This window comes from Mirounga leonina, unplaced genomic scaffold (genome assembly GCF_011800145.1).
Source record: "Mirounga leonina isolate KUSES-001 unplaced genomic scaffold, KU_Mleo_1.0 Mir_91, whole genome shotgun sequence".
Classification (NCBI taxonomy): Eukaryota; Metazoa; Chordata; class Mammalia; order Carnivora; family Phocidae; genus Mirounga; species Mirounga leonina.
The window spans coordinates 21,048,548-21,074,245 of NW_023270839.1; the positions used below are offsets into that span (position 1 = coordinate 21,048,548).

Consider the following 25,698-nt stretch of genomic DNA (forward strand, 5'->3'; position numbering starts at 1 on the left):
GTAAATCGTGTTTATTTACTTCTCACCCTAGTGGTGGCTCGATGTGTGAATGATGTTAAGCACTTTAGAGTACCTTAGGGAAGCCTGAAGAGATACTGCTCGTAAACTGCCCTAAGATCCTGAAATGAAATGTACTTAGTAAATGTTCCTCCAAGGCAAGGATTTTCTTTCTAGTGCTAATAAAGTGGTACCACGATTGCCGCCCAATATGGGTATACATATTAGTGACTTAAATGATAGTTGTATCTTAGTAAATTTCAGATTCTAGATTTCTTTATATACAGTTTCCCTATACTTTGCCAAGTTTTAAATTTTCATTTGTTGTCCAACTGTAATCCCTATAAAAACAAGGAAGCCGCTAGTTAGAGCTAGTTTTATTACCCCCCCCTTTTTTTTAACATTGCAGACCAGTTGTCCTAAAGAGAAGTAATGAGGAGACTGTTGATGTTTTTCAGAATTTGTTTTTCCATCTCGTTGAATTTGGGGCCTTGGTGGGTTTTTTTTTTCCCCCTTAACTAGTCAAATTAAATTTTTAAAATATGGTTCATGTTACACATCAGTCGATGTTTATAACTCAAAGGTTTTCAGTTCTCTAGGTTCAGTTTAGAAGACTTCACTAATGTTAGGTTATTAGGATTAAATTTCAGTGATAAACAAGAACACACCAACTTCATTATAATTGTCATTTGGTAGATTCCCCCCAAGGTCATAAAGAAAGTCAAGGCAGAAGTAGCTCTTAGGTGAAGCAGTCTTTTAGGATTGAATTGAACCTCATACTTGTCTTTTAGGACCAAAAGAATAGGGGGTGGGAAGTGGAGGTGAGGGCGTATTGGATGCTTGCTGAGCCTATTTGTTTAAAGAACAGGGCCAAATATGTGACTTAAAGGAATGTAAAATAAATTATTGGACTCTTGTAGGTTTTATCTCTGTTTTAATGACCTTTTTGGGTAGTTTATAAAGCATTGTTTTTAATAAAATTTGGTTTACAGATAGCTGAGTAAGCGTTGTATGTAGATTTTGTCTTCAAGAATTCTCCCGAATTGTTTTAATTCTGTATTCATTCAGTACCTGTGCTCTTTTCATACTCTTCTCAGTATGGGTTGAAAGGTTATAAGAGCTCTAAGTGGTATAGTCCTTAATCTCTGTGGACTTGTAGCTGTATAGAAATTCCAAATAGGGTTGTATAGGAAAACTGAATAGGATTGGTATGTTTTATAATATTCTACATAATGTCTCGGATATTTCATTTGAGCATTCTTTTTCCACTGTTAAGAAATTAGGTATTGGGAAAGTTTTTTCTCCCAAATTAATCTAGCTATTCTCATGTTTGAGATTTCTGGTCTAGAGGTTTCTTCACAAGATTATTAGAGAACAAAATCCATACAGTTCTGGTTTTAAAAAAATAACTTGAACCTGTTGTTCAGAAAGATGTACTAGGCTCTAGACTTGTAACTATAGAATTAATTGCAGATTGAATGAAATGGTATTAAATTATCTCAGTCAGAGGACTGTACTTTGGATTAATGCAGTAAAGTGGTTTGTTAGAATTTGAAGTAAACAGTCTGTAATTATATTTGTAATTTACCAAGTTGTTGTGAAAAGCATAAAGTAGAAAAGACACTGTAAGTCATAAATATCAAATGTTCTGAGAAGGCCTCATATATGGTGTGCTAAGGTAATTATTCTGGGTAGGTTAAAAAGTTATCTGACCATTTTAGGGGCTCCTCCTTGACCCAATTGGTAGAGCATGCAACTCTTGATCTTGGGCTTGTAAGTTCAAGCCCCACGTTAGAGGTATATAGAGATACTTAAAAAATTTTTTTAGTTAAAAAAAATTACCTGTTTTAACTGGGTTAACTACAGAGGGTCATTTGCTCTACTATGAAAATGAGAAGATTTAACAGATATAGGACTTAGGATAAAACCATACAGTTGTAGTTGTAGTTTTCACTTATTTGACATTTGCCATGAGGCATATATCCAAGCCAGACATATATTCAGTACTGGTTGTATATGACTACATTAATTTTTAGTTTAAACTGTATTAAGTTGTAACTGGATCTACATTACAGTTAGGTAGATTAGGTGGTTGACTGTAGTATAATTTGAGAATTGCCAGTGCCAAACTTTGTGTCTCTCCTGTGTGTTACGGAATTCTTTTTAAAATGATCTATTTAAAATCACAAATTCTCTGGAAGAGAAACTTTAAACTATTACCTTTATTGGCAATATTATTACATATTAGTTTATCAAATAAACTTGCTGATACTACAAACAGGTGAGGGTTCAGACGCAGTGGAATGTAGAAGTAAGCTTTTATGTACTTACTGATTAGGAGAGGTGTGGCATATAGGAACACTGTCTAGCAGAGAAAGGCATGGTAGGGGTTGAGTTGTAGTGAGAAGCTTGGGTTTCTTGGAGTCCTTTAAGAATCTTGTGAATCTGACAGTAATGAGGGGTGAGACTAAATGTGGTCTAAAGAAGAATGGTAGAACCGTGAGGACAAATACAGCTTATAGGTTTGGCCAGCCCTTTTGTTTGTTTCCCTCATCTGCAGGTCCCCCAGTTAGTATGGTATTTTTAGAAGAGTGGAGGGAAAAACACTGATATGCCACTGAAAAAAAATAGTGTTGTAAAATTTTTATGTAATGAGTCTTTTAACTTTATTATAAGGTCACAATAGGCCAGTTGAGTATATTTTGGATCCCCTGTTTTATGGTATTCATAAACTCTCTTGTATTAATTTAGAGAGATTGTAGGAAAGGAAGTATGTCTAGATTAAACATGAATCATCAGCAGTACTTTGACTTGAGGTTCTAGCAATCAGGTTTTCATAATAGCTATAATAATTTTAGAACAGGGAAATGTGTTTACTACTTTAAACAAACATAAAGCTGTGCTATTAGAAGGCACTTGAATACTTAAAAAATAATTGAGATTAATATTTAGTAATAGTTGCTTATATAGTTTAGGAAGAATGTTTTTTTCCTTTGGACTAAGTACTTCCATATCAAGAAATTCTTTGGGGGGGTGTCTGGGTGACTCAGTTGGTTAAGTGTCTGCCTTGGGCTCAGGTCATGATCCCAGGACCCTGCTCAGCAGGGAGTCTGTTTCTCCCTCTGTGCCTCCTTCTCCTCGGGCTCCCTCTCTCTCAGATAAATAAATAAAATATTAAAAAAAAAAAAAGGAATTCTTTGGGAAATAAAAAAGCAGAGATGTTGCTAAAAGTAAGTAAGAAGGGGAAGATTAAGACCCTGTTAGCATAATCTGATATTTTAAGTTTCTCATGTTGACTAGTTTAAGTAATCTTTGAGTAGGAATTTTTATGCCTTATTGAAAAAAGAGTATGTTATTTTTTTTTAAAGATTTTATTTATTTATTTGAGAGAGAGAGCACACGCATGAGCGGGGTATGGGGAAGGGCAGAGGGAGAAGCAGTTGGGGGCTCAGTCCCAGGACTCTGGGAACATGACCTGAGCCAAGGCAGATGCTTAACCGACTGAGCCACCCAGGCGCCCTGAGTATATTACTTGTTAAAAATATCCAGAACACATAAGTATCTTTTTAGTTGAGAAAAAACTATGGTTATTTGTTGTAGTAGTAATTGTTTTTTTCCTGGTGTTCCCCAAATATGTATGATTATCCTGTTGCATTGAAAATGATTAACTTCTCACTGACCTTACAAGTACCTGCTTTAGTATATTTTGTTAAATAAGATAATTATACAATCCTTTAATTTTCTGAGGTACTGATAAAAATTATTTGAAAAATATTCACAATCACATTTCAAACAATTGTGCACTTTTTCCTTATTGGGAGTATACCTTTTTATTTTTATTTTTTTTTTAGTCATAGCAAACAAAAGGTACTTCTGTTAGAGAATTATGATTATACCTTGTCTTTGACTAGTTTATTTATTTATTTTTAAAGATTTTATTTTTAAGTAATCTGTGCCCCTAACGTGGGACTCGAACTCATGACCCCAAGATCAAGAGTTGCATGCTCTACCGACTGCCAGCCAGGTACCCCTACTAGTGATTTAAATAGAAATTCACTCTGGGTGCCTGGCTACCTCAGCCCATAGAATGTGTGACTCTTGATCTTGGGGTTGTGAGTTCAAGTCCCATATCGGGGGTAGAATTTACTTAAAAAAAAAAAAAGTTCACCCTTCATAGATCTTGTCTTTAGTTTCTCCCCATCAAAATGACCAGTTTTTATGTGGTAGGTAGTATAAGAATAGTAGGGATTATTTCAGATACTGTAAATGTATTTTGGGCAAAGGCCTTGGTGTTTTACTACATAATTTTAAAGATTTTTAGTTAATAACTGTTTTTCTTTTTTGTCAACATCTCATTGGTTCTTAATAAATTAATATTTTCTGCAGGTTTCAGATTTCTGCTAGCTTGAGAGTAGGTTTAATATAAAATTAATTTTCTTTATTTTATTTTATTTTATTTTAAGATTTTATTTATTTATTTGAGAGAGAGAGAATGAGAGACGGAGACCACGAGAGGGAAGAGGGCAGAGGGAGAAGCAGACCCCCTGCCAAGCAGGGAGCCCGATGCGGGACTCGATCCCGGGACTCCAGGATCATGACCTGAGCTGAAGGCAGTCGCTTAACCAACTGAGCCACCCAGGCGCCCAAAATTAATTTTCTTTAAATAGAAGTTTTAATCAGAGTATAAATAAGTAGCTATATTTCTCCTCTTGCTCAGTTTTGGTGAGAACTACCTAAATAAAAAGCACTCTTAGGAAAATTCTGCTAAAATTAAATTCACTTTTTTTATTTTCAAATTTTCGTTGTTAATGTATCTAATAAGTACATTGTAATATGTACATATACAGGTGACCCAGCAAATTAAAAAACAAAAATGTTGGAATATATATATGTCCTAGAAAGGATAGTAATATGAAAAATGATAGATTGGAGTGACAAAATTCCTATGTGCTTTTTGAGGAAAAAGAAAAGTTTCTCATGAATATTACAGTACTCAATTCTTAAGAATTCAGAAATTACATTTTTTTGCTAACACATTGTATTATAAAGTGTTATTGATAGGAATTTCTTTCATACCATGTAGTTGAATGCCCTTTTTACAAGATGTTTAAACTATATTTATTGGAGGTAGTTAAAATTAAAACAATCTCCAAATTACTGTTCTTTTTTTTTTTTTTTTTTTTAGATTTTATTTATTTATTTGATAGAGAGAGACAGCGAGAGAGGGAACACAAGCAGGGGGAGTGGGAGAGGGAGAAGCAGGCTTCCCGCGGAGCAGGGAGCCCGATGTGGGGCTCGATCCCAAGACCCTGGGATCATGACCTGAGCCGAAAGCAGACACTTAATGAAGGAGCCACCCAGGTGCCCCTCCAAATTACTGTTCTATTAAAGATTAGGTTAAAGAAATAAAAAATGTCCTCAGCGGGACATACTACCTCATGCTATCCATAATATATGTTGATTTTGTCCTAAGGGTATTTCTACTGAGGACATACAAGGTTTTAAGTTGGGGTACTGCTGGTAGTATTTCAAAACCTATATCTGAAAGACTGTGCCTTAGTATTTTCAGTGATTAACAAACTGAATAATGCCCTCTATTCTCATAGAGTGTTTTAGTCATCACTAATTTAACAATCCACATATTTTGTTTCTCCAGAGAAAAATAATTGATCATGGATTTAGAAAAAGCATTCTTTGTTGTTCTTGTTCATCAAAGCAAACTTTGAGAGGAAAAAAACCTCATAATTTAATCAACCTAACTCAGCAGCTCTTTTATTTTTTGTATATTCTCTGTATTTTGACAAATGCTTTTGACTATAAGTTTATTATATTTAGTAGTTTCTGAAGAAGCCTATAATGTTAGCTAATAAAAAAAGACAAAATCATATATCAAAAATAGTAATAACCCAGAAAGACCACCTATCTTTATCACACACTTTTTTGGGGAAGGATTTGATGAGAACTCTCCTTGTACTGGAGTTGATGCTTATATAATACCCCTCTACATACTCCTTCTGCTCTAGTTGACTTTTGACTTTTATTAGGTAGTAAGTGGGAGGGACCGAGAAATCTCTTCCTTCTCTGAAGTCATTTAATGAAAGCTTAGGGAAGTAGTGGAGATTAAAGTGGAGAGTTGCAATACCTGAAGCTGTTGATTTCAGATTAGTCAGGCTAGAAATAAACGGTGAAAACAGATGCTGACACTTTTGAAAATGTTATTTGGTATCAATGAAGGCAGTGATTTTTAGCTTTTTCTTTCGTAATATAAATTTTAATATAAATTTAGTAGTGATACCATTTGTAATAGTATAAATTAACAAACCCATGGAAATCTAGAGCTAGAGGAGACCAAAGGGGTCATCTAGTCCAGTAAAGCCTTTGTTTTATTAATGATGAACCATTTTGAAGATTTTTTAACATGTAGTAAATGTTTGTCTTAATTAGGGTGCTGTGGGATGAGTTGTATGTAATAGAAGGATGAAAACGGCTCAGATTAATTAATGACTCATTTCCCATTTTGGCAGCTTTTTTCTTTTGGTAAAATTTACATGTAGTGAAATGCACAGATCTGATGTCCAGTAACAAGTTCTGCTGTTGAGGAAATGCTAGAGTGATTGCATGACTTAATCATTGCCTGATCAGTGTCACAGCTAACTAATGATAGATTTGGGATGGGTACCTCCCTGTTACCCCTTCAGTATCTCCCTGAGGAGGCTACTCCATAACCTTGCATGCATATATTCTTTGTATAGCTAACATATAATTTGTATATACCTAAATTTTATGGGAAAACCCAGACTTTCCTTTAAAGTTTGATTTCTGATCTTTTTACAGTTTTCTTTATTACCTACTTTTATTTCCCTCTTCTCTGCTTTATTCAGCAAATACTTGTTTAAAGGATATACATCAGTTTAGTCCTAGATAATTTGTTAAGAATCCTTTATATATGCAGTGTGCTCTTTTGTTGCTTTGATAGAAATTTGTGCACTCTAGACCTCAATAGCAAATTATTGAGTTTATGCTTGTAGCATTATTATAATTTTGTTAACACAAGATAATTTGTAACTGTGATTGTTTGCTTCAAATGTTGCTTGGAATCCGGGATTTTGTGAAGAGGAAGGAAATCTTATGAGGAAGGAACATTTTTAGTTTTATTTATAGGCCTCTTTTTTGTGAGCAGGAATTGATTGCTGCAGTGAGGATTATTTATGTTTTAGTGACATAGTTTTTTTTTCCCTTTCTCTGGTCTCTGAGGAAAATGAGAAAAATTATGGTTCAGTTAAACAAAGATTGAGTTTTCTTTTGTTCCAGGTTACTGGAGTTACAGATAAGACTTTTGCCTTCAAGACTCTTACAATCTAGTGGAGCTAAAGATATTTAAATTATTTCAGTAGGATTTGTTAAGAGCTTAAGTAGAGATAATCATAGGTTTACCATAGGCTTAGGGATGTGGAGGTGGTTACTTAACTTACGGGGTGCATGTTACTTGGGCTTTCAGTGATGAAGATAAGAATTAGTTTAGTTGAAAGAATGTTTGAGGTAGAGAAAAGCAGAACAGTGTGGACAGGAACTATTATTGGAGCACATAGAGTGGGGCAGCAAATAGCAATGAAAAAAGACTTGGAGTGATAGATTGTGTAGGGTTTTATATATAATGCTGGAGTTTAGTCTTTATTTTGAAGGTAGTTAATAAGGAACAGGCAGATTTGTGGAGTGTGGAGGATGGATTTAAAGGGGACAAGTTGAGAAATGTTTTAGAGGTAAAATTATCAGGATTGGGGGCGCCTGGGTGGCTCAGTCGTTAAGCGTCTGCCTTCGGCTCAGGTCATGATTCCAGAGTCCTGGGATCGAGCCCCGCATCGGGCTCCCTGCTCTGCGGGAAGTCTGCTTCTCCCTCTCCCATTCCCCCTGCTTGTGTTCCCTCTCTCGCTGTGTCTCTCTCTGTCAAATAAATAAATAAAATCTTAAAAAAAAAAAATCATCAGGATTGGTGATCGACTATAGGGGACAAGAGAGAGGAGGAATGAATAGGATGTTTAGGGTGATTTGTGGTTTGGTTGATTAGATAGATGGTTGGTAGCATTATTTGTGATCAAGAATATAGGAGGGGCTCCTGGCTGGCTCAGTTGGTAGAGCATGTGGCTTTTGATCGCGGAGTCATGAGTTTGAGCCCCACATTGGGTGTAGAAATTGCTTAAATAAACTTAAAAAAAAAAACAGAATAAAGTAGGAAATATATAGTAGGAAGAGCAGGTTTGGGTATGGGGGTGGGATGGGAATGTGGGTGGGAAAGTGAGTTCAGTTTTGGGTAAGTTGAATTTAGGTGCCACGTGTTGAGTGTGTTGAGAAGTGTTGAGAAGGCTGTTGGATGTGAGTCTGAAATTTAGAGGGGATAGGGAAACTAGCAGAATTAATTTTGTAATTGGTAGTGAACATTTGGAAGAAGCTTTCTCCCTACCCCCTAAGCCCACACTACTTTTCCAAACCTTTTAGCTGTACTGTAGGTAAATAGGAAGCAAACTTCATTGCCGAGTTTTAGATTGCTGAGCCATCAGCTTTTTCTATTCCTGTAATGAGATCTGGTTTAAATTTGAAAAAAGTGGAAACGGTTTACATTATATACTTTCCCCCCCTGCAGGGTCATGAGTTCTTAGGCTTAACATGTCATTGCCCCCATTGCTGTTTGTTTTATGATGTAATCTATCTAAATTTTACCATTTTCATTCATTAGTAGTACATTTATTTCCCTAGTGTATTCATTTCCCAATCTTGTTTTATTCTACGTTACTGATAATAGAAAAGAGCTTACCTAGTAATGGAGCTCCAGAAAACCTAGAGGATATGTTAAATTCTAACAAATAGAATTACCAAGATGAAGCAGTATGCGCATGTTCAAAATTCTTCCCTTTCTATTTTAAGTTTAAATAATATTAGGTTATTGCAGATGTTGTGTATGCAATTTCTGATTGGTACTTGGCCCAATTAATATGTATCATTTAATTTTGTTATCAGGGTAATGCTGACCTCATAAAATGAGTTGGGAAGTGTTTCCTTTTTCTAAAAGAGTTTGTGTCGATTTGGTGTTTTTTGTTTTTGTTTTAAATGTTTGGTAGGATTCTCCAGTGAAGTCATCTGCACCCCTGTGTTGGACACTTTTCCTATAATTTCAATTTATTAAAATAGATATAGGGCTGATCAGGTTACCTATTGTGTGAGCTTTGGTGGTTCATGTTTTTTTGAGGAATTTGACCATTTTATCTAAACTGTTGAATATATGGGCATAAAGTTATTTGAAATATTCCATTATTGTTCTTATAATGTCTGTGGGATGTGTACTGATTTTCCCCTTTCCATTCCTGATATTTGTAATTTGTGTCTTTTTTTTTTCCCTCAGTCTTGCTAGAGGTTTATCAATTTACTGATCTTTTCTAAAAATCAACTTTTGGTTTTTTGAGTTTTCTGTTTTTCTACTCATTGGTTTTTGTTTCTGTTGAATGCTTTGTCTTTTGACAATGGGTTGTATATTTCTTTTTTGTGTGTCTTGCAATATTTTATCAAATGCCAGATATCATGAATAGCACAGTAGGGACTGAGTAGAGACCGGGATTTTTAGTGTAGGGGGTCTGGATGAGTTGAATTTTGGTTTTGTTGTTGCAAAGGATTTTTTTTTTTCTTTGCAAAGAATATTTTAAGTGCACCATTGATTTCATACCTCTCTAGTGTTACTTTGTCCTTTAGCTAGAAACTGAGGCATGAGAATGTGTTTCTCAGTTTTCCTGATTGACTCTCGGTTTTTGGCTTTCCTTGTGCCTTTGTGCCTCTGTGTGGACGGTAGATGCTCCTGATTCTCTTCCAGTGATATATTACAGTTGTGTTAATCTGTGCTTGTTCACCTGGTGGTGGAGTCAGGAATATCTTTGTCGTCCTGGTTCAGTCTCAATATAGGGTAGGCCTGTGTATCTAGACATCAGGGGTGGGGCTCTGTCAGTGATTGCTCCTCTGTGCTAAATTAGGCCTTGCATCTTTTCAGGTCTTGTTTTCAAGCCTTGCCTCAGTGGTAGGAGGTAGCTGAAGGCAGTGGTATTAAGATCCTGGGCCCAAAACTGTTTTCCTGCCCCTCCCATAGTGGTAGAAGGGTTTTTCTTTGACTCTACGGTCATTTTAACGATGTCTTCACTTACGCCCTGAAGGTGACTGGACTTGCTGCCCCTCCCCCAGCTTTAAAATTTTCTTTCCTTAGGGGAGAAGGATCTGGTTAGGGCTTTGATATTTTTTCCCTGGTAGAAGCTGCTCTTCTCTTCAGCCCTGCACTACAGAAGATTCTTTCTAGTCACATGTTCCCATATTGGGAGCACCTGGCGGAGGTCTGTGGCAAAAATACTGCAAATATAGAGTCTCATGGGGTCTAGGGCTCCCAGGAGTACTACTCTGTATGACAGCTCACTTTGCCTTAAGGCATTTATTAACAATTAGACGAATTCTTTTTACCTGCTTTTATGGCACTGCTGTCTTTCCCCTTGTTCTGCTGCAGGTGAGCCAGCGCTTACATCCTTGTCTTTTCTTGAATATTTATTTGGTTGTCCTATGACCTCAGCTCTCTGATGGGTTCAAGAAAAGTTTGATTTTGCAGTTTATACAGTTTTTAAATTGTTGTTAAGCTGGTAGCAGCATTTTTCCCCCAACTTCTTGTTGTGTAGGCAGACCCCAGTTAATGTATAAAAATGGATCTTTAGGCAAAATTCCACAATTAGAGGAGGTTTTCTGTCTGTTCTAGAGCTGTAGTTTGTAATTCCATGAATTCTTTGTGCTCAGGTTGCTTGGGATAAACTCCCTCTACCTTTTCCATGGTTTAGTCCCTGTTGGGGCCTGACATTTTGGCGTCCGGTGCCACAAGGACTGCCCGATGATGGTACGCTGTGACTGCCAGCAAGGGTGGAAGGTGGAGGTGCCGGGATGGAACATAGCAGCGGGAAGAGCAAATTTTTTCCTCTTCCCTAAACATTGCAGTTACTCCCAAACTACCTTATGGTCAGCCCCTCCTTTACAATTTTTGTTATCATTCCCCCAAACCCGTCTTTCTCCCAACCCTACTTATCCTTCCATTCCATTTCCTGTTATGAAAGGCCCAGAAAAACCAGGTAATACTAAAATTTTTGATCCCAAACTTAATGAAATATTTCTGTACTTTGTATATCTGACGATCCAGCATTTTTTGGTCTATGGGTTATTTTGTCAGTTCTTATAAGTAGTAAATATATAAACAGAATATGAGGGCAGATTTTACTTAGTCCCCTTTTCTGTACTTTTTTTTCCCTTTTCTGTACTTCTGTTCTTCCCCTTTTTAGTGTAGTTTGTTAAAAAATAAAAAGAAGGGGCTCCTGGGTGGCTCAGTCGTTGAGCGTCTGCCTTCGGCTCAGGTCATGATCCCAGTGTCCTGGAATCGAGCCCCACGTCGGCTCCCTTCTCCGCGGGAAACCTGCTTCTCCCTCTCCCACTCCCCCTGCTTGTGCTCCCTCTTTCGCTGTGTCTCTCTCTGTCAAATAAATAAAATCTTAAAAAAAAAAAAAGAAAAGGGGTTTTGTTTTCCCATTCCAGAGTCCCCATCTCTCACTCTCTTGGAAACCTTTACCTTACGTTATCATTAGTGGCTCAGAAAAAGGGATTAGATGGAGATCTGTAGGTTCCCCCCCTTTTAATTATGGTAAAATATACAGAACATAAAATTCACCTTTTAAACCATTTTTAAATGTACAGTTCAGTGGTACTAACTACATTCATCTTGTGCAGCCATTACCACTATCCATCTCCTGAACTTTTTCTTCTTCCTAATGTGAAACTCCATATCTATTAAATAATAGCCCTCTTTCCCTTCCTTCCTCCAGGCCCTGGCAACCACTATTCTACTTTATATCTCTATTGAATTTGAGTAGGTACCTCATGTAAGTGAAATCATACATTATTTGTCCTTTTGTGACTGATTTATTTTCCTTAGCATAATGTTATCAAGTTTCATCCATGTTGTAGTATATTGCAGAATTTCCTTCCTCTTTAGGGCTAAATAATATTCCATTGTATATTCATATCAAATTTTGTTTATCCACTTACCTGTTGGGTTTTTTTTTAAGATTTTATTTATTTATTTGACAGAGAGAGAGAGCGCACAAGCCAGGGGAGAGGGAGAAGCAGGCTCCCCACCGAGCAGGGAGCCAAATGTGGGACTTGATCCCAAGACCCTGGGATCACGACCCGAGCTGAAGGCAGATACTTGACTGACTGAGTCACCTCAGCACCCCTCCACTTACCTGTTGATAGACACTTTTGCTTCCACCTTTGGCTGTTGTGAATAATGCTGCTGTGAATATGGCTATACAAATATCTGTTTGCTTTCAATTCTTTATAGAGTATATACCTAGAAGTAGCATTGCTAGATCATATGGTAATTCTATGTTTAATTTTTTGAGGAACTACCATAGTGACTGAACCATTTTCCACAGTGACTGAACCGTTTTACATTCTTATCAGCAATGCACAAGGGTTCCAGTCTCTCCACATCCTTTTGACACCTCTTATTATCTGTCTTTTTGATTATAGCCATCCTAGTGGGTGTGAAGAGGTATCTCATTGTGGTTTGGTTTGCATTTCCCTAATGATTAGTGATGTTGAGCATTTTTTGATGTGCTTATTTGTACATCTTCTTTGGACAAATACCTGTTCAAGTCTTTTACCCATTTTTGAATGAGGTTATTTGATTTGTTGTTGTTGTAGTTTTTCAAAAATATTCTGGATATTAAGCCTTATAAGATATATGATTTGCATATATCTTATTCACTATTGATAGTGTCCTTTGATGCACAAAAGTTTTCACTGTTGATAGTGTCCTTTGATGCACAAAAGTTTTTAACTTTGACGTAGTCCAATTTATCTTTTTTTCCTTTTGTTGCCTATGCTTTGGTGTCATATCCAAGAAATCATTGCCAAATTCAGGGTCATGCGGTTGTCCCGTTTTCTTCTAAGAGTTTTATAGTTTTAGCTCTTAAGGTCTTTGATCCATTTTGAGTTAATTTTTATATATAATGTAAGGTAAGGATCCAGTTTCATTTTTTTGCATTTGGATACTCAGTTTTCCCAGCACTAGAGATCGATAGTTTTACTGTCAATAGGCTTGGTGTAGAAATATGGAATATAGTTTTCCACATGTTGGTATAATGGTTTAGATTCTAGATTTTTTTTTTTTTTCAAGATTTATTTATTTTAGACAGAGCAGGGGAAGGGTAGATGCAGGGTAGAGAAGGAGACAGAGAAGGAGAGAGAATCTCAAGGAGACTCCCCACCGAACATGGAACCTGATTTGGGGCCAGATCCCAGGACCCTGAGATTATGACTTGAGCCAAAACTAAGAATCCGATGCTTAACGAACTGAGCCACCCAGGCACCCCTCGGTTTTTCTATTCAGTTACATTATGGGTAAAAATATGACATAGGAGCTCCCCTGGAACTGTAATCCCCATTTGTAACACTATTTCTATGAGAAGTTTTATTTTGAGCTCCTAACTGCCAATTTGTAAACACAGCTGTTTGTAAGTTAACCCTATTTTAAGGCTTTGTATAGAAGGGTTCAGCAGGAAAATCACTTGTGAATGTGTATTTAGAAAAGAGCAGTAAAAACAAACTTTAGAGGCTGATGGGAAATTAAAATTATTGGTACCTTTTTAATTAGTTTCTTACTAGTGATAAATATACCATTTTTACATTGTCGGTTATTTGTATTGAAATGACCTGGAAATTGTTACCTAAACAGTTCTGCCATTTTTTCCACCTCATTTTCCTCCGTCCTAAGATGGAAATAATGGATGCTACTTTATGTTGTTGAAAGATTAAGTGAAATAATATATTAGAAAGCACTTAGGACAGTGCCTTGCACCTAGTAGTTAATAAAGGACAGATGTTGGTTAATATGTCACTTTAATTTTTTCCATGTTCAGGTAAATGTAGGTGCTTTATTTTTGAAAAGGGTAAGTTAAGGGTTGGTTTTCTGGAGTGGACAGGAAACTTAATAGAAAACCAACACAATACATTTTACAGTGCTTTGGTAGTGTGCTTGTTTGGATTATGTTTGAGTATTCAGGTAAGCATGGACATTTGAGCCTTTATTTTAGGATTTTAGTAATTTGCAAGAAATGCCAAGAGATTAAATTAGCAAATATTTATTGAGATCCTGGGATATACAAAGTATTTTTGAAGTGTTAAATACAGTTCCACTATTTTGAGGAGTTGGGGCAAATAATGCAAATATCTTCCTCTAAATTAAGCCATAGTTGGCAAACTAAAAAAAATATTTGTTTTTAAGTATTAAAATGAAAAAAATTTTCAAGCTTTGGGTTTAAAACAAGTCAAATTATGCTTAACCAAGTTCCTGGAGTTAAATTCTTCTTAGAAATTTTTTCTTTATTTTCTTTATTTGTTTTTTAAGTAGACTCTGGGCCCAGTATGGAGCCCAGTGCGGGGCTTGAACTCATGACCCTGAAATCAAGACCTGAGCTGAGATCAAGAGTCGGATGCATAACTGACTGAGCCACCTGGGTGCCCCTAGAAATTCTTCTTTATTAAATAAGGGAATTAATGGTGTATTGCAGGTTTTATTCAGTTCACTTTAAAAGTTTTTTTGGTTAGAACTCATTTAACATTTTGAAATATTTGCATTGGGAAGTAGTGAACTTCATGTCTCCTTAAGCATTTGAGCACATTCTAGGTTACCTTTATTATTATTATTTTTTTAAAGATTTCATTTATTTGACAGAGAGACACAGTGAGAGAGGGAACACAAGCAGGGGGAGTGGGAGAGGGAGAAGCAGGCTTCCTGCAGAGTCAGGGAGCCCAGTGCGGGGCTCGATCCCAGGACCCTGGGATCATGACCTGAGCTGAAGGCAGATGCTTAACCACTAAGCCACCCAGGTGCCCATAGGTTACCTTTAGACAGGAAGACTACCTGAAAGATTACTGCTTTGGTTGGGGAAGTTGAACTAAAGTCTTTTTCAACTTTAGTATTTTGATCCTTAGGAAAAAAAATGAGGAAAGGGCATACATAAGTATTTAATGAAATGGGAACCAGAGGTAGCGTATAAATATAATTAAAACATTTAATTTAACCAGTCATTATGACAATTTAATGTCATTTTTTACTTTCAATTAACAAACATTTTAAAAATTAAAAAGAAATTCTGATATGCAAGATTCAGTATGTGGATAGCTGGGGCCCTCCTTAGTCTCTGCTGTGCATGTGTATTGCCTTAGCCAGGAATGTGAATGTCCCAACACCCCTGCAACTTCAGGCTATTAGAAGCTGTTGGCCCTCCTAGTTTGCCTGCCATAGAAATTATTACTTATACCAAAATTGTCACTTATACCGATGACCACTCAGTGTAGTCATTGCCCGACTGCTTTAAATCATGTGAGTCTCTTTTTATTGTGACCTCAAATTTGGCAGTCCTCTCAGCCTGACAAACCATCTGAGCTTGCAGGTGGAGGATACAGGAGTAGAGCAGCCCCAGACTGACACAGACTCCTAATGTTCTTACCCAAAGTTGAGCAGTTTTATAAGCATTCTCAGATTGTTATATGCCTTTGGTTGATTTCTAGAGTACTGAAATGGTGGTTTTTGTTATTTTGTCCAACTGAATGGTTGCTTTTTGGGGAGGTTTATTGACCATAGTCCGAATTCCAGGGATTTTATTTTAACTTCCTCTGTATCTCTGTCTTCTTCTTCCATACTGTATCTAGGTTCCTGAGGACCCAGCAGATGACAGACCTGGAATTAGAAAACTAAATATTAGATTTATGTCCTCTAACAGTCTCACAATAGCAATGCCAGTGCTGTTATCATACATATGATTATTGAAGCCATATATACACTTTTTGCTGTGTTCTTCCTATTCAGTCCTCACCTTTAAATAGTCAAATATATTTACATTGTCAGAGAATATACATACTATACGCTCTCCCTTTCAACCTTCATTTTATTTTTGCTGTATGAGTAACTACATGTTGTATGTTTGATACTCACCATTTGTTCTTAAGCAATTTCTATAGTCAGTTTGGTTTTCTCATGTGCTCTGTTTGATTTTTTGGCAAGAGCTCCAAAGGCACAGTATTCCTAGAGTTTTTGCTCATTGATAATAGTTTGTGGCCATTATTCCTGTTATCTTTGTTGGATATAAAATCCTGTTCTTTTCTTGATTATTTTAAATATATTACTCCATTTTTTGTCTGGCATGAAGTGTTGTGATTGAAAAATTTAGAGTAGTCTAATGTTTTTTCCATTATAAAGGCACTTAGTGCATGCCTACATCAAGGTTCTGCAAACTGCTGCAGATGGGCTGACTGCCTGTGTTTGTAAACACAGTTTTAGTGTACGCAGCAGCCATGTTCATTCACTTACATACTGTTTTTGGATGCTTTTGCTATACAGTGCCATAGACACTATTGAAACCAATGAGCATGGTCTAGACACTGATATTTGAATTTCATTTAACTTTCACCCTGTGGTCTGCAAGCCTAAAATATTTACCGTGTTTTATAAGAAAAAGTTTGCCTACATCTGGCTTAGATGCACAAAGGATTTTTCCCTCTTTAAAGTTCAGTAAAGTTCTAGTAATTCATACCAGACTGTTTCGTCACATTTGCTATTCTCAGGTCTGTTTCTTTCAGTACAGTGGTTTCAAACTTTTTCTATTTCTGGAAAGTTCTCTTGTTTTTGAGTATCTGATCTATTTTCAATATTTACCAGTTTCTCTTGAATCTTTTTTTTAAGTAATCTCTTCACCCAACATGGGGCTTGAACTCACAACCCTGAGATCAAAAGTTGCATGCTCCACCAACTGAGCCAGCCAGGCACCCCTTGAATCTTCTATAATGTGCGAAAATATTCCTTCTTTGTTCTGTTCATTTAATTTTTTGTTCCTTCTTTTTTGTCTATTTCTGAAACGATTTTTTTTTTTTTTAAATTTTTTCTGTGTTCTTTCAATTCGTTTCCCTCTCTTCAAATCCTGGTTAAATGGTTTAGTATCAGTGTCTAAGCTTGCTTGGAAATAGTGTGTAGTTGTGATCTCTTTTTGTGGACTTACCTTTTGCAGTCTTATTGTCTGTAGAAAGTTAGAGGTTTAAAAAAAATTTTTTTTAATATTTTATTTATTTTTTTTAAAGTAGGCTCCACATCCAATGTGGGGCTCAAACTCATGACCCCAGGATCAGGAGTCACATACTCTACCGACTGAGCCAGCCAGGCACCCCAAAAAGTTAGGGGTTTTATTCTGCGCACGCGCTCTCTGTCTCTTTTTGTTTCTCTTTTTTGCTTATGACTGTATGGGCTCTGATCTAATTTCTGTTACTTTTTAATGTGAAATTTGTTTTCCTGAACTTTTAGGAGGAGGTTTGGTTGAAGACAGTTTTTGACTTAAATGGAGCTTTCTGTTATTTTCTGTGTTCAAAAATATGGAGTATTTGAGTACTTATTAACATTTTGTCTGTCTTTTGGATCTATATCCCCACCCACTCCCAACTTCCTGCTACCTGGTTGGTATTGTTCATAAAAACTTTTTGCAGGTGTTTATTTTAGTAAAATTTACATACTTTGAAACACAGATTTTAGCTTTAAGTTTTGACAAATAGATCCACACTCCATCACATATATGTCATTTCTTTTCCCCAAGACAGCTTCTATTCTAATTTGTTTCTCCTTAGATTATTTTTCCCTCTGATAGAATTTCTCTTTAATGGTGTCATCAAATATGTATTCTTTTGTGTCTGCCATTGCTCAGCATAATGTCAGAGATTCTTTCATGTTGATGATAATAATAGTTGTTTTCTGTTTTTGATTATTATTCCACTGTGTGAAAACACCACAGTATTCATTTTTCTGTCCCTGTTTCCAGTTTGGGGCTATTGTAAATAAAGCCTGACAGGAACATTTTTGTAAAAGTATGCTGTGGACATGTTTACACGCTTAGATAGAAACTTAGAAGTGAAAAAATTATTGGATCAAGTGCTGAAATGTTGTTGAATAGAAATTTACCAAAAACCTAACATTCCCATCAGGAGAATATGAGAATGTTTGTTCCACATCTTTGCTACCATTTATTATTGTCAGTCTTTTTTTTTTTTTTTTTAAAGATTTTATTTATTTATTTGACAGAGAGACACAGTGAGAGAGGGAACACAAGCAGTGGGAGTGAGAGAGGGAGACGGAGGCTTCCTGCGGAGCATGGAGCCCGATGTGGGGCTCAATCCTAGGACCCTGGGATCATGACCTGAGCCGAAGGCAGACGCTTAATGACTGAGCCACCCAGGCGCCCCTATTGTCAGTCTTTTTTTTTTTTTTTTTAAAGATTTTATTTATCTGAGAGAGAGAATGGGAGACAGAGAGCATGAGAGGGGGAGGATCAGAGGGAGAAGCAGACTCCCCGCTGAGCAGGGAGCCCGATGTGGGACTCGATCCTGGGAGTCCAGGATCATGACCCCAGCCGAAGGCAGTTGCCCAACCAACTGAGCCACCCAGGCGCTCATCAGTCTTTTTAATTGTTGCCTTTCAAGTAGATGTGGATTAGTCTATTTTAATTTCAACTTGCACTTCTGATGGTGAATTATATTGAGCATCATTTCATTTCATGATTGGCTTGTGGCCAATCATCTAGCTTTTATGAAGTGTCTTCTCAGGTCTTTTTAATTTTTATGAAGTCAAGTTACCTAGTTTTTGCTTTTGTGGTTATTCTTCATACAATATCATGTCCTCTGGATATAGTTGTACTTTTTCCTTTCTAACGTGAATTTCTTACTTGTCTTTCTAATTCCATGCATGAACCTCCAGTAAAATGTTGAATAAAAGTGGTGAGAGTAGACAACCTTGTCTTATTCTTGACCTTAGGAGGAAAGCGTGTAGTTTTCATTATACATTATGATGTTAGCTGTGGGGTTTTTGTAGATGTCTTTTCTCAGGTTTAAGAAATTCTCTTCTATTGCCGGTTTTTTTTTTTAGTATTTTTATTTTGAAAAGGTGTTGGGCTTGGTCAAGTGCTCTCTTTTTTTTCCCCCCCACATCTTTTTGAGATGATCATATGGAATTTTTCCTTTATTTTTTTAATAGGGTGTATTATATTGATTGATTTTTCCTATGTTAAACCAGCCTTGCATCCCTGGGATAAAACCCACTTTGGTCATGATGTGTGTTCCTTTTATAAAGCTGCCAGAGGGACGCCTAGGTGGCTCAGTCAGTTAAGCATCTGCCTTTGGCACGGGTCATGATCCCAGGATCCTGGGATCGAGTCCCGCATCGGGCTCCTTGCTCAGCAGGGAGCCTGCTTCTCCCTCTGCCTGCCTCTTACCCTGCTTGTGCTCTCTCTCACTCTCGCTGACAAATAAATAAAATCTTAAAAATAAGTAAGTAAATAAATAAAATTGACAAGATGAAGAAAAGTGTTGTTGTTGTTTTTAATCTGCTGGATTTGGTTTGTTAGTATTTTGTTGAGTATATTTGCATCTGTGCACCTAAGGGATATTGACTAGTAGTTTTACTTTTCTTGTAGTGTCTTTGTTTGACTTTACTATCAGAATAATGCTGACCTCAGAGATTGAGTTGGGAGGTGTTCCTCAATTTTTTGGAAGAGTTTGCAAAGGATTCGTGTTATTAATTCTTTAAACATTTGGTAAAATTCACCAGTTAAGCCATCTGGTTCTGGACTTTGCTTTGTGGGAAGTACCCCCTGCCCCAAGATTTTATTTTTAAGTATTTTCTATACCCAAAGTGGGGCTTGAACTCACAACCCAGCGATCAAGAGTTGCATGCCAGCCAGGCTCCCCCGGGAAGTTTTTAAAGAAATTATTATCAGTAATTCAGTCTCTGCTTATATGAGGCTTTGGATTTTTTTTTCTTGAGCACATTTTACTTGTGTCTTTATAGAAGTTAATCCATTTCATCTAGGTTATCTAATTTGTTGGTGTCCCTTAAAATTGTGTGTGTGTTTTTTTTAAGATTTTATGTATTTATTTGACAGAGAGGGAATACAAGCAGGGGGAGTGGGAGAGGGAGAAACAGGCTTCGCGCCCAGCAGGGAGCCGATGCGGGGCTCGATCCCAGGACCCTGAGATCATGACCTGAGCCGAAGGCAGACGCTTAATGACTGAGCCACCCAGGTGCCCCACCTTAAAATTGTTTTTATTTCTGTAGAGTTAGTATTAATGACCCATCTTTCACTCCTGACTTTGATAGGTTGAGGCTTCTTTTTTTTTCTTGGCTAGTCTAATTTAAGGTGTGCCAATCTTGTTGATCTTTTCAAAGAACAAATTTTTGGCTTCATTAATTTCTTTTTGTTTTGTGTTTTAAATCATCTATTTGACTTATTTCTGCTTTATTCTTTATTTCCTTCCTTCTGCTTCCTTTAGATTTAGTTTGTTTTTCTCTTTATAGTTTCTTATGGTGAAAAGCTTTATTATTGAGTTGAGGTCTTTTCCTAATATAAGCGTTTACATAAATTGCCCTCTGAGCATTGTTTTGGGAGCATCTCATAAGTTTTTGTAGCGATTTTGTTTGGTTTCATCCTGAAGTATTTTCTAATTCCCCTTGTGATTTCTTCTTTGATACACTGCTTACATATCTAAGAGTTTATTGTTTAATTTCTACGTATTTGTTAATTACTCAAGTTTCTTTCCTTGTGATTTCTAATTTCATTCCAGTGTGTTTGGATACCATATACTTGTTATGATTTCGGTCCTTTTAAGTTTATGAGATTTGTTTTGTGTCCAAACATGCAGTCTGTCCTGGACTATGTTATAGATTCTGCTGTTGTTGAGTGGAATGTTCCATATGCATCTCTTAGGTGGAGAGAATTGTTCATGTCTTTGATTTCCTTATTGATTTTTGGTCTAGATGTTCTATTCATTATTGAAAATGGGATATTGAAATATCCAGTTATTATTGTCAAACTATTTTTCACTTTTGTTTGACAGTTTTTACTTCATATATTTTGAGACTCTGGTGTGAGGTGCATATATGTTTATAATTTCCCTCTGAATGTTGCTTATTACATCCCACACGTTTTGATGTGCTGCTGTGTTTTTGTTATTTTTAGTCCAAAATATTTTGTATTTCCGTTGTGGTTTTGTTTTGTTTTCTCTTTTTTTTCTTTCTTTCTTTTTGACTCATGGTTTATTTATAAATATATTTTAAAACTTTCAAATATTTGGTACTCTTTAAGATTTTTTTTTAATTTGTAATTGTGGTCAGAGAACATACTTTGTAAGATTTTAGTCTTTAAGTTATTTAGATGTTTTACATCTCTGCATATGGTCTGTCTTGGTAAGTATTCCATGAGAAATTGAAAAGTATATGTTTTCTTCCATCTCTTGTGTGAGTAGTCTGTTTTGAAAGTTCATGAGGGCTTGACTGCTCCAGCCTTTATATAGACCTTTTTTTTTTAATCCATCTGCAATTTTTTTTTATTTTTTTATTTTTGGGCATTAGGTTTGAGGGGAAACAGATTTTGGTTGAGAAATAAACTTCTTTGCTGAAATTACATCCTGAAAGTTTTAAATAAGTAGCAGAAGAAGGGGAAGATAGGTAGTTGGTAAACTGGAGCATAAAGTTGCTATCCTGTTTCTGCCACTATGACTTCCTGTGGTAAACCAAATTATTAACAGGGAAGGGAACTATTCTATATTTTGCTTGTTAATGATCTAAATGAGATGGAGGAGGAAATGCCACTACAAGTTCCCAAGAACTAGGGGCACAAATCCATTCATTCTACTGTCTCTGTCTGAGGTACAATCCCTAAGACCACTATCAAAGAGTAGAAGGTAGCTATATAGAGTTGATTTGCTCCTGGACTTTTTCCAGAGCTTTTCTGTCCTACTGTCGCTGATGAACAAGGCAAGCAAGACCAAGGCCACACCCACAACGGCCCCTTCAGATTTCCAGAATAAGTGTTGTTCCATCAGAGCTGAGCGGCGGCTTTTGAATTCATTCCCCTTAGATGAGCTGCGTGTGATTTTCTCCACATACCCTGTGGAACCACACTTGGGTGGTTTTAGCCTGGAAATTAGAACACGGAGCGCATTCTTCTGCCACCACAAACTCTTCACCAGCCAGCACGGTGCTCACTGACAGCTTCTCTGCCCGCACAAGGGCCTCTGCTTGGCAGAGCTTTAAGGTGAGAGCGCAGAGCAACCAGTAGAAGTGGCTGCCCTGGAGGCTGCACCCGTAGGCATGGAGTGCTCAGTGTCACACCTCTCCGGACTGAGGACTTGCTTGACTGGCCTCGTGCCTTTGTAGCCCTCTGGGAGTTTCCAGATCAGGGCTGTGAAATGTTGAATTGCCTATCAGGGCAAAGGCTTTACTGGCACATCCCCATGGCCATGGCAAGAAAAGCCAACACGCATTTGTTGGGTTGAGCTATGAGCTCACTTGTTCGCACTCTCGTGGCCCTCGGTAAAGGCGTACGCTCTGGTACCGCATCACCTCTGGGGCTGTCCCTGTCGTGGCCATTTTGCCTCCCGGAGCCCTTTTAGACCTGTCAAGTACACCTTTTACAATTCACTATTGGAATGGAGAAAAACCCACTTTTCAGCTCCTTCTTTGAATGCTCTTGTCTTTCTTTCCAGTAAATGCCCACTTATTATTTTTGAGTTTAAAGGACCTTTCTCCTAAGCTTTCCCAGAACGGTCTTCACTCTTTTCATGCGGAGAGATCTAGCATTTTATATATACACTATGATATGTATACTTACCTGCCAGACTTTTTGATTCTCATGGGCAGAGGTTATAGTTTTCATCCTTAATATTCTAGTAGCAGGTGACCATAGGTATTTAAATTTTAATCAACCAAACTTCGTAAGACTGGACTTACCTATGTGCCTTTAGTCTTTTAAGACCTACTTTACATCAGTGTATTATTTCATAAGGTTTTATAATTTCCATTTAATGATTCTGGGCTTAAGATAGATGAATTCTTGGGTATTTTTGATAAAACTTAAAAAAATTACTGAAATTGATTAAAAATAGTTTTGAGAAATTCCCCCTTGCATTTTTCTATATGGGAATTTTCCTTTTCTAAGGCGTGCTATGCTCAATAACTAAGGAATTAAGACAACATTTATGCACTCTAAATAGGGTTTTAAAGTAAATAATACATGCCTTGAATGATAAATCACTTTAGAAGTTACATGGACTCTTTAGGAGAAAAGGCAGTATTTTTTATTTTGGGATGGCAGTGTAAACTGAGCACCATTTGCTGCTAGGAAAAAAATAGTTGTTTGTAAAGATATTTAGGGACTCCTCTAGTGAATCATTAGAGTTTGGGGTTTTTTGTTGGAGTAGATTACATATATATATATATAACTTTCTAAAAGTTTTTAACTTTTTTTCTGTGACTGTTAGGTTGAATTAGTAAAGACACAATGTCTTAAGCTTCTTAATTGGTTGGTGAAGACCCTATCCTTTGCCAGGAATTTCTGCATCTTTAGGAGTTTAGAATGCTTAAATGGAGTTAGACTTTTCTGTGAATGCATTCACTGTTGTGAGTAGTAGTGTTGTTCTCTGTACTTTATAGCCTTTTCTAATTCCTTTTTCATTGTGAGACTCAGGATGGTAAGATGAATGTATTCTTTATACAGGTGAAAAAACAAGTGACTAGTTTAGCTATGATTGAATTCACATTTCTTAATTCTTAGTTTGGTAATTTTTATATTCTACTTCAGATTCTAATTTAGGGTATGTACTTAACCATTTCTGTGTCTTGGTACAGTTTTGCCAGCCATTAATTTTCTCATCCATAAAGTGAGAGAATTCCAAGTAGATTACCTCATATTTTCTTTCTAATGGGAATTCAGCTTTTAAAGTATCATTATGTGTAGTAGGATCAAATTATCTTATAAATTGAATGATCCAGCTGCGCTTCTTACACTTGTATGATTGTTGATCATTAGAATCATGCTCATGTAATTAATTCGTTCACTGAGGGTTTTTCCACTACATTGTGGAAAAAACCTTCCATATGTTGTTTACTATTTACTAGGTGCTAAGCCTAGCCCAGTGCCTTGAATGTGGTTAAGTGCTCAATAAATACTTGCTGAATGAATGATTTAATGAATGATAATGGTCAGCATGGGTGGAGGCAGCATAGTGCTATGAAAAGAGTGTGCACACTCTTTTTGGTGTTACTCTTTTTTTTGGAGAGGGAGAAAGAGAATCTTAAGCAGGCTCCATACCCAGCACTGGAGCCTGACACGGGGCTTGATCTCACAACCCTGAGATCATGACTTGAGCCAAAATCAAGAGTTGGACGCTTACCTTTTAAGACTGAGTCACCCAGGCACCCTGGTGTTACTCATATTTTTATTAGATTATAGGGTGTAATATTTTAGAAGTTGGTGGGAAGGTTACTTGGGATAATGTGTAAAAAAGCAACCTTTCGCTTAAAATGTTGGTTTCTTATTGTAATCCCTTAGAGACTTGGACCAAGAGATTTTTCTTATATAAGCTGGACACATTTTGGTGTGCTAGGTTTAATTGTAATAACCCTTGTTATTTTTCTCTTATAGTTTTATATGTGGCACTCATAAAGATGAGGCTGAGAACACGGAAAGCTTCTCAGCAATCAAATCAAATCCAAACACAACGTACTGCTAGAGCAAAGAGGAAATATTCAGAGGTTGATGATAGCCTGCCTTCAGGGGGAGAAAAAACACCGAAAAATGAAACCGGCTTGTTGTCTTCAATTAAAAAATTCATTAAAGGAAGCACACCCAAGGTAATGGTTTTACTACTTGTACTTACATCATTAAAATTAAAATTTAGGTGGTTTTCTTTAAGCATGCAAAGATGAGAAATCTAATATTGCTAGTGGATTAAGGGAATGTTTACATTTTTAGGAGTTAATAACATGAAAAATATTTAATGGCCATTCAAGAAAACATTTATTCTACTTAACTGATCCATTTAGCCTCCTTTTTTTTCAGCATAGTATTATGAAAAGTAAAAGAAATTTTTCCTTATTTTATGTGAATTGTTTCTCTCACTTCCATTTTTTTTCATTTCAGAGAAAAGTTAAATTTTCTTGTTAATATTAATACAGTGTCTGATTAGGGAGATGCTTTTTCTGTCTGAATTCTAACACTTTATAATGAATGTATTACTTTATTAAAGAGGAAAAAAAAGTTATTAAAGAAAAAATGGACACTGACTAGGAGTTACATGCTCCACATTTGTACTTTGGATCAACTTCATCTGAGGAAACTCATTTACCCCTCTGAACCTCAAGAAGACAGTAAAATGGGACTAATTCTAACTGCTTTATCTGTCTCAGAGTTGTTTTTACATTAGATGGCAAACAGAAGAAGCAGTTTGAGAAATTTTAACGTACTCTATAAATAGTGTTACTGTCATTCATTCATTGTATGTAATGTAGACATTAAGGAAAAATACAAGATTTTGGTTAAAAAAAAGAAATTTGATAGATAGGTTTTACCTGTGTCTTCTGACTTCTGTTCATATTCTTTTGATCTGGGCATTCTTCTGTTAATGTGGCACCATTGCATAACATATATGATTTTTTCTCCTTTAGTAGTAAGGTCTGTCTTTGTTGGTTAGCAGATTTTTGCCCATGTCAACTACACATTCAAGGTTTTCCTATGGAAATTTCTGTCAAGTTTCTATTTTTTT

General features: G+C 36.5%; 1 protein-coding gene and 1 long non-coding RNA gene across 4 annotated transcripts in view; one reads left to right on the forward strand and one right to left on the reverse strand.

Annotated features, from left to right (window-relative positions):
* Window positions 1-25,698, forward strand: part of CTDSPL2 (CTD small phosphatase like 2) — a 76,622-nt gene that overhangs the window by 964 nt on the left and 49,960 nt on the right. For all 3 annotated transcript variants that reach the window (XM_034994477.1, XM_034994476.1, XM_034994475.1), the window contains exon 2: window positions 24,579-24,787. In XM_034994477.1, the coding sequence (XP_034850368.1) occupies window positions 24,602-24,787 (186 nt within the window). In that variant the 5' untranslated portion in view covers window positions 24,579-24,601. The remainder of the gene's footprint in view (window positions 1-24,578; window positions 24,788-25,698) is intronic.
* LOC118003429 overlaps window positions 15,224-25,698 on the reverse strand; it is a 72,142-nt gene continuing 61,667 nt past the window's right edge. Inside the window, exon 3 of the long non-coding RNA XR_004677342.1 lies at window positions 15,224-15,802. This is a non-coding gene — a long non-coding RNA (uncharacterized LOC118003429). The remainder of the gene's footprint in view (window positions 15,803-25,698) is intronic.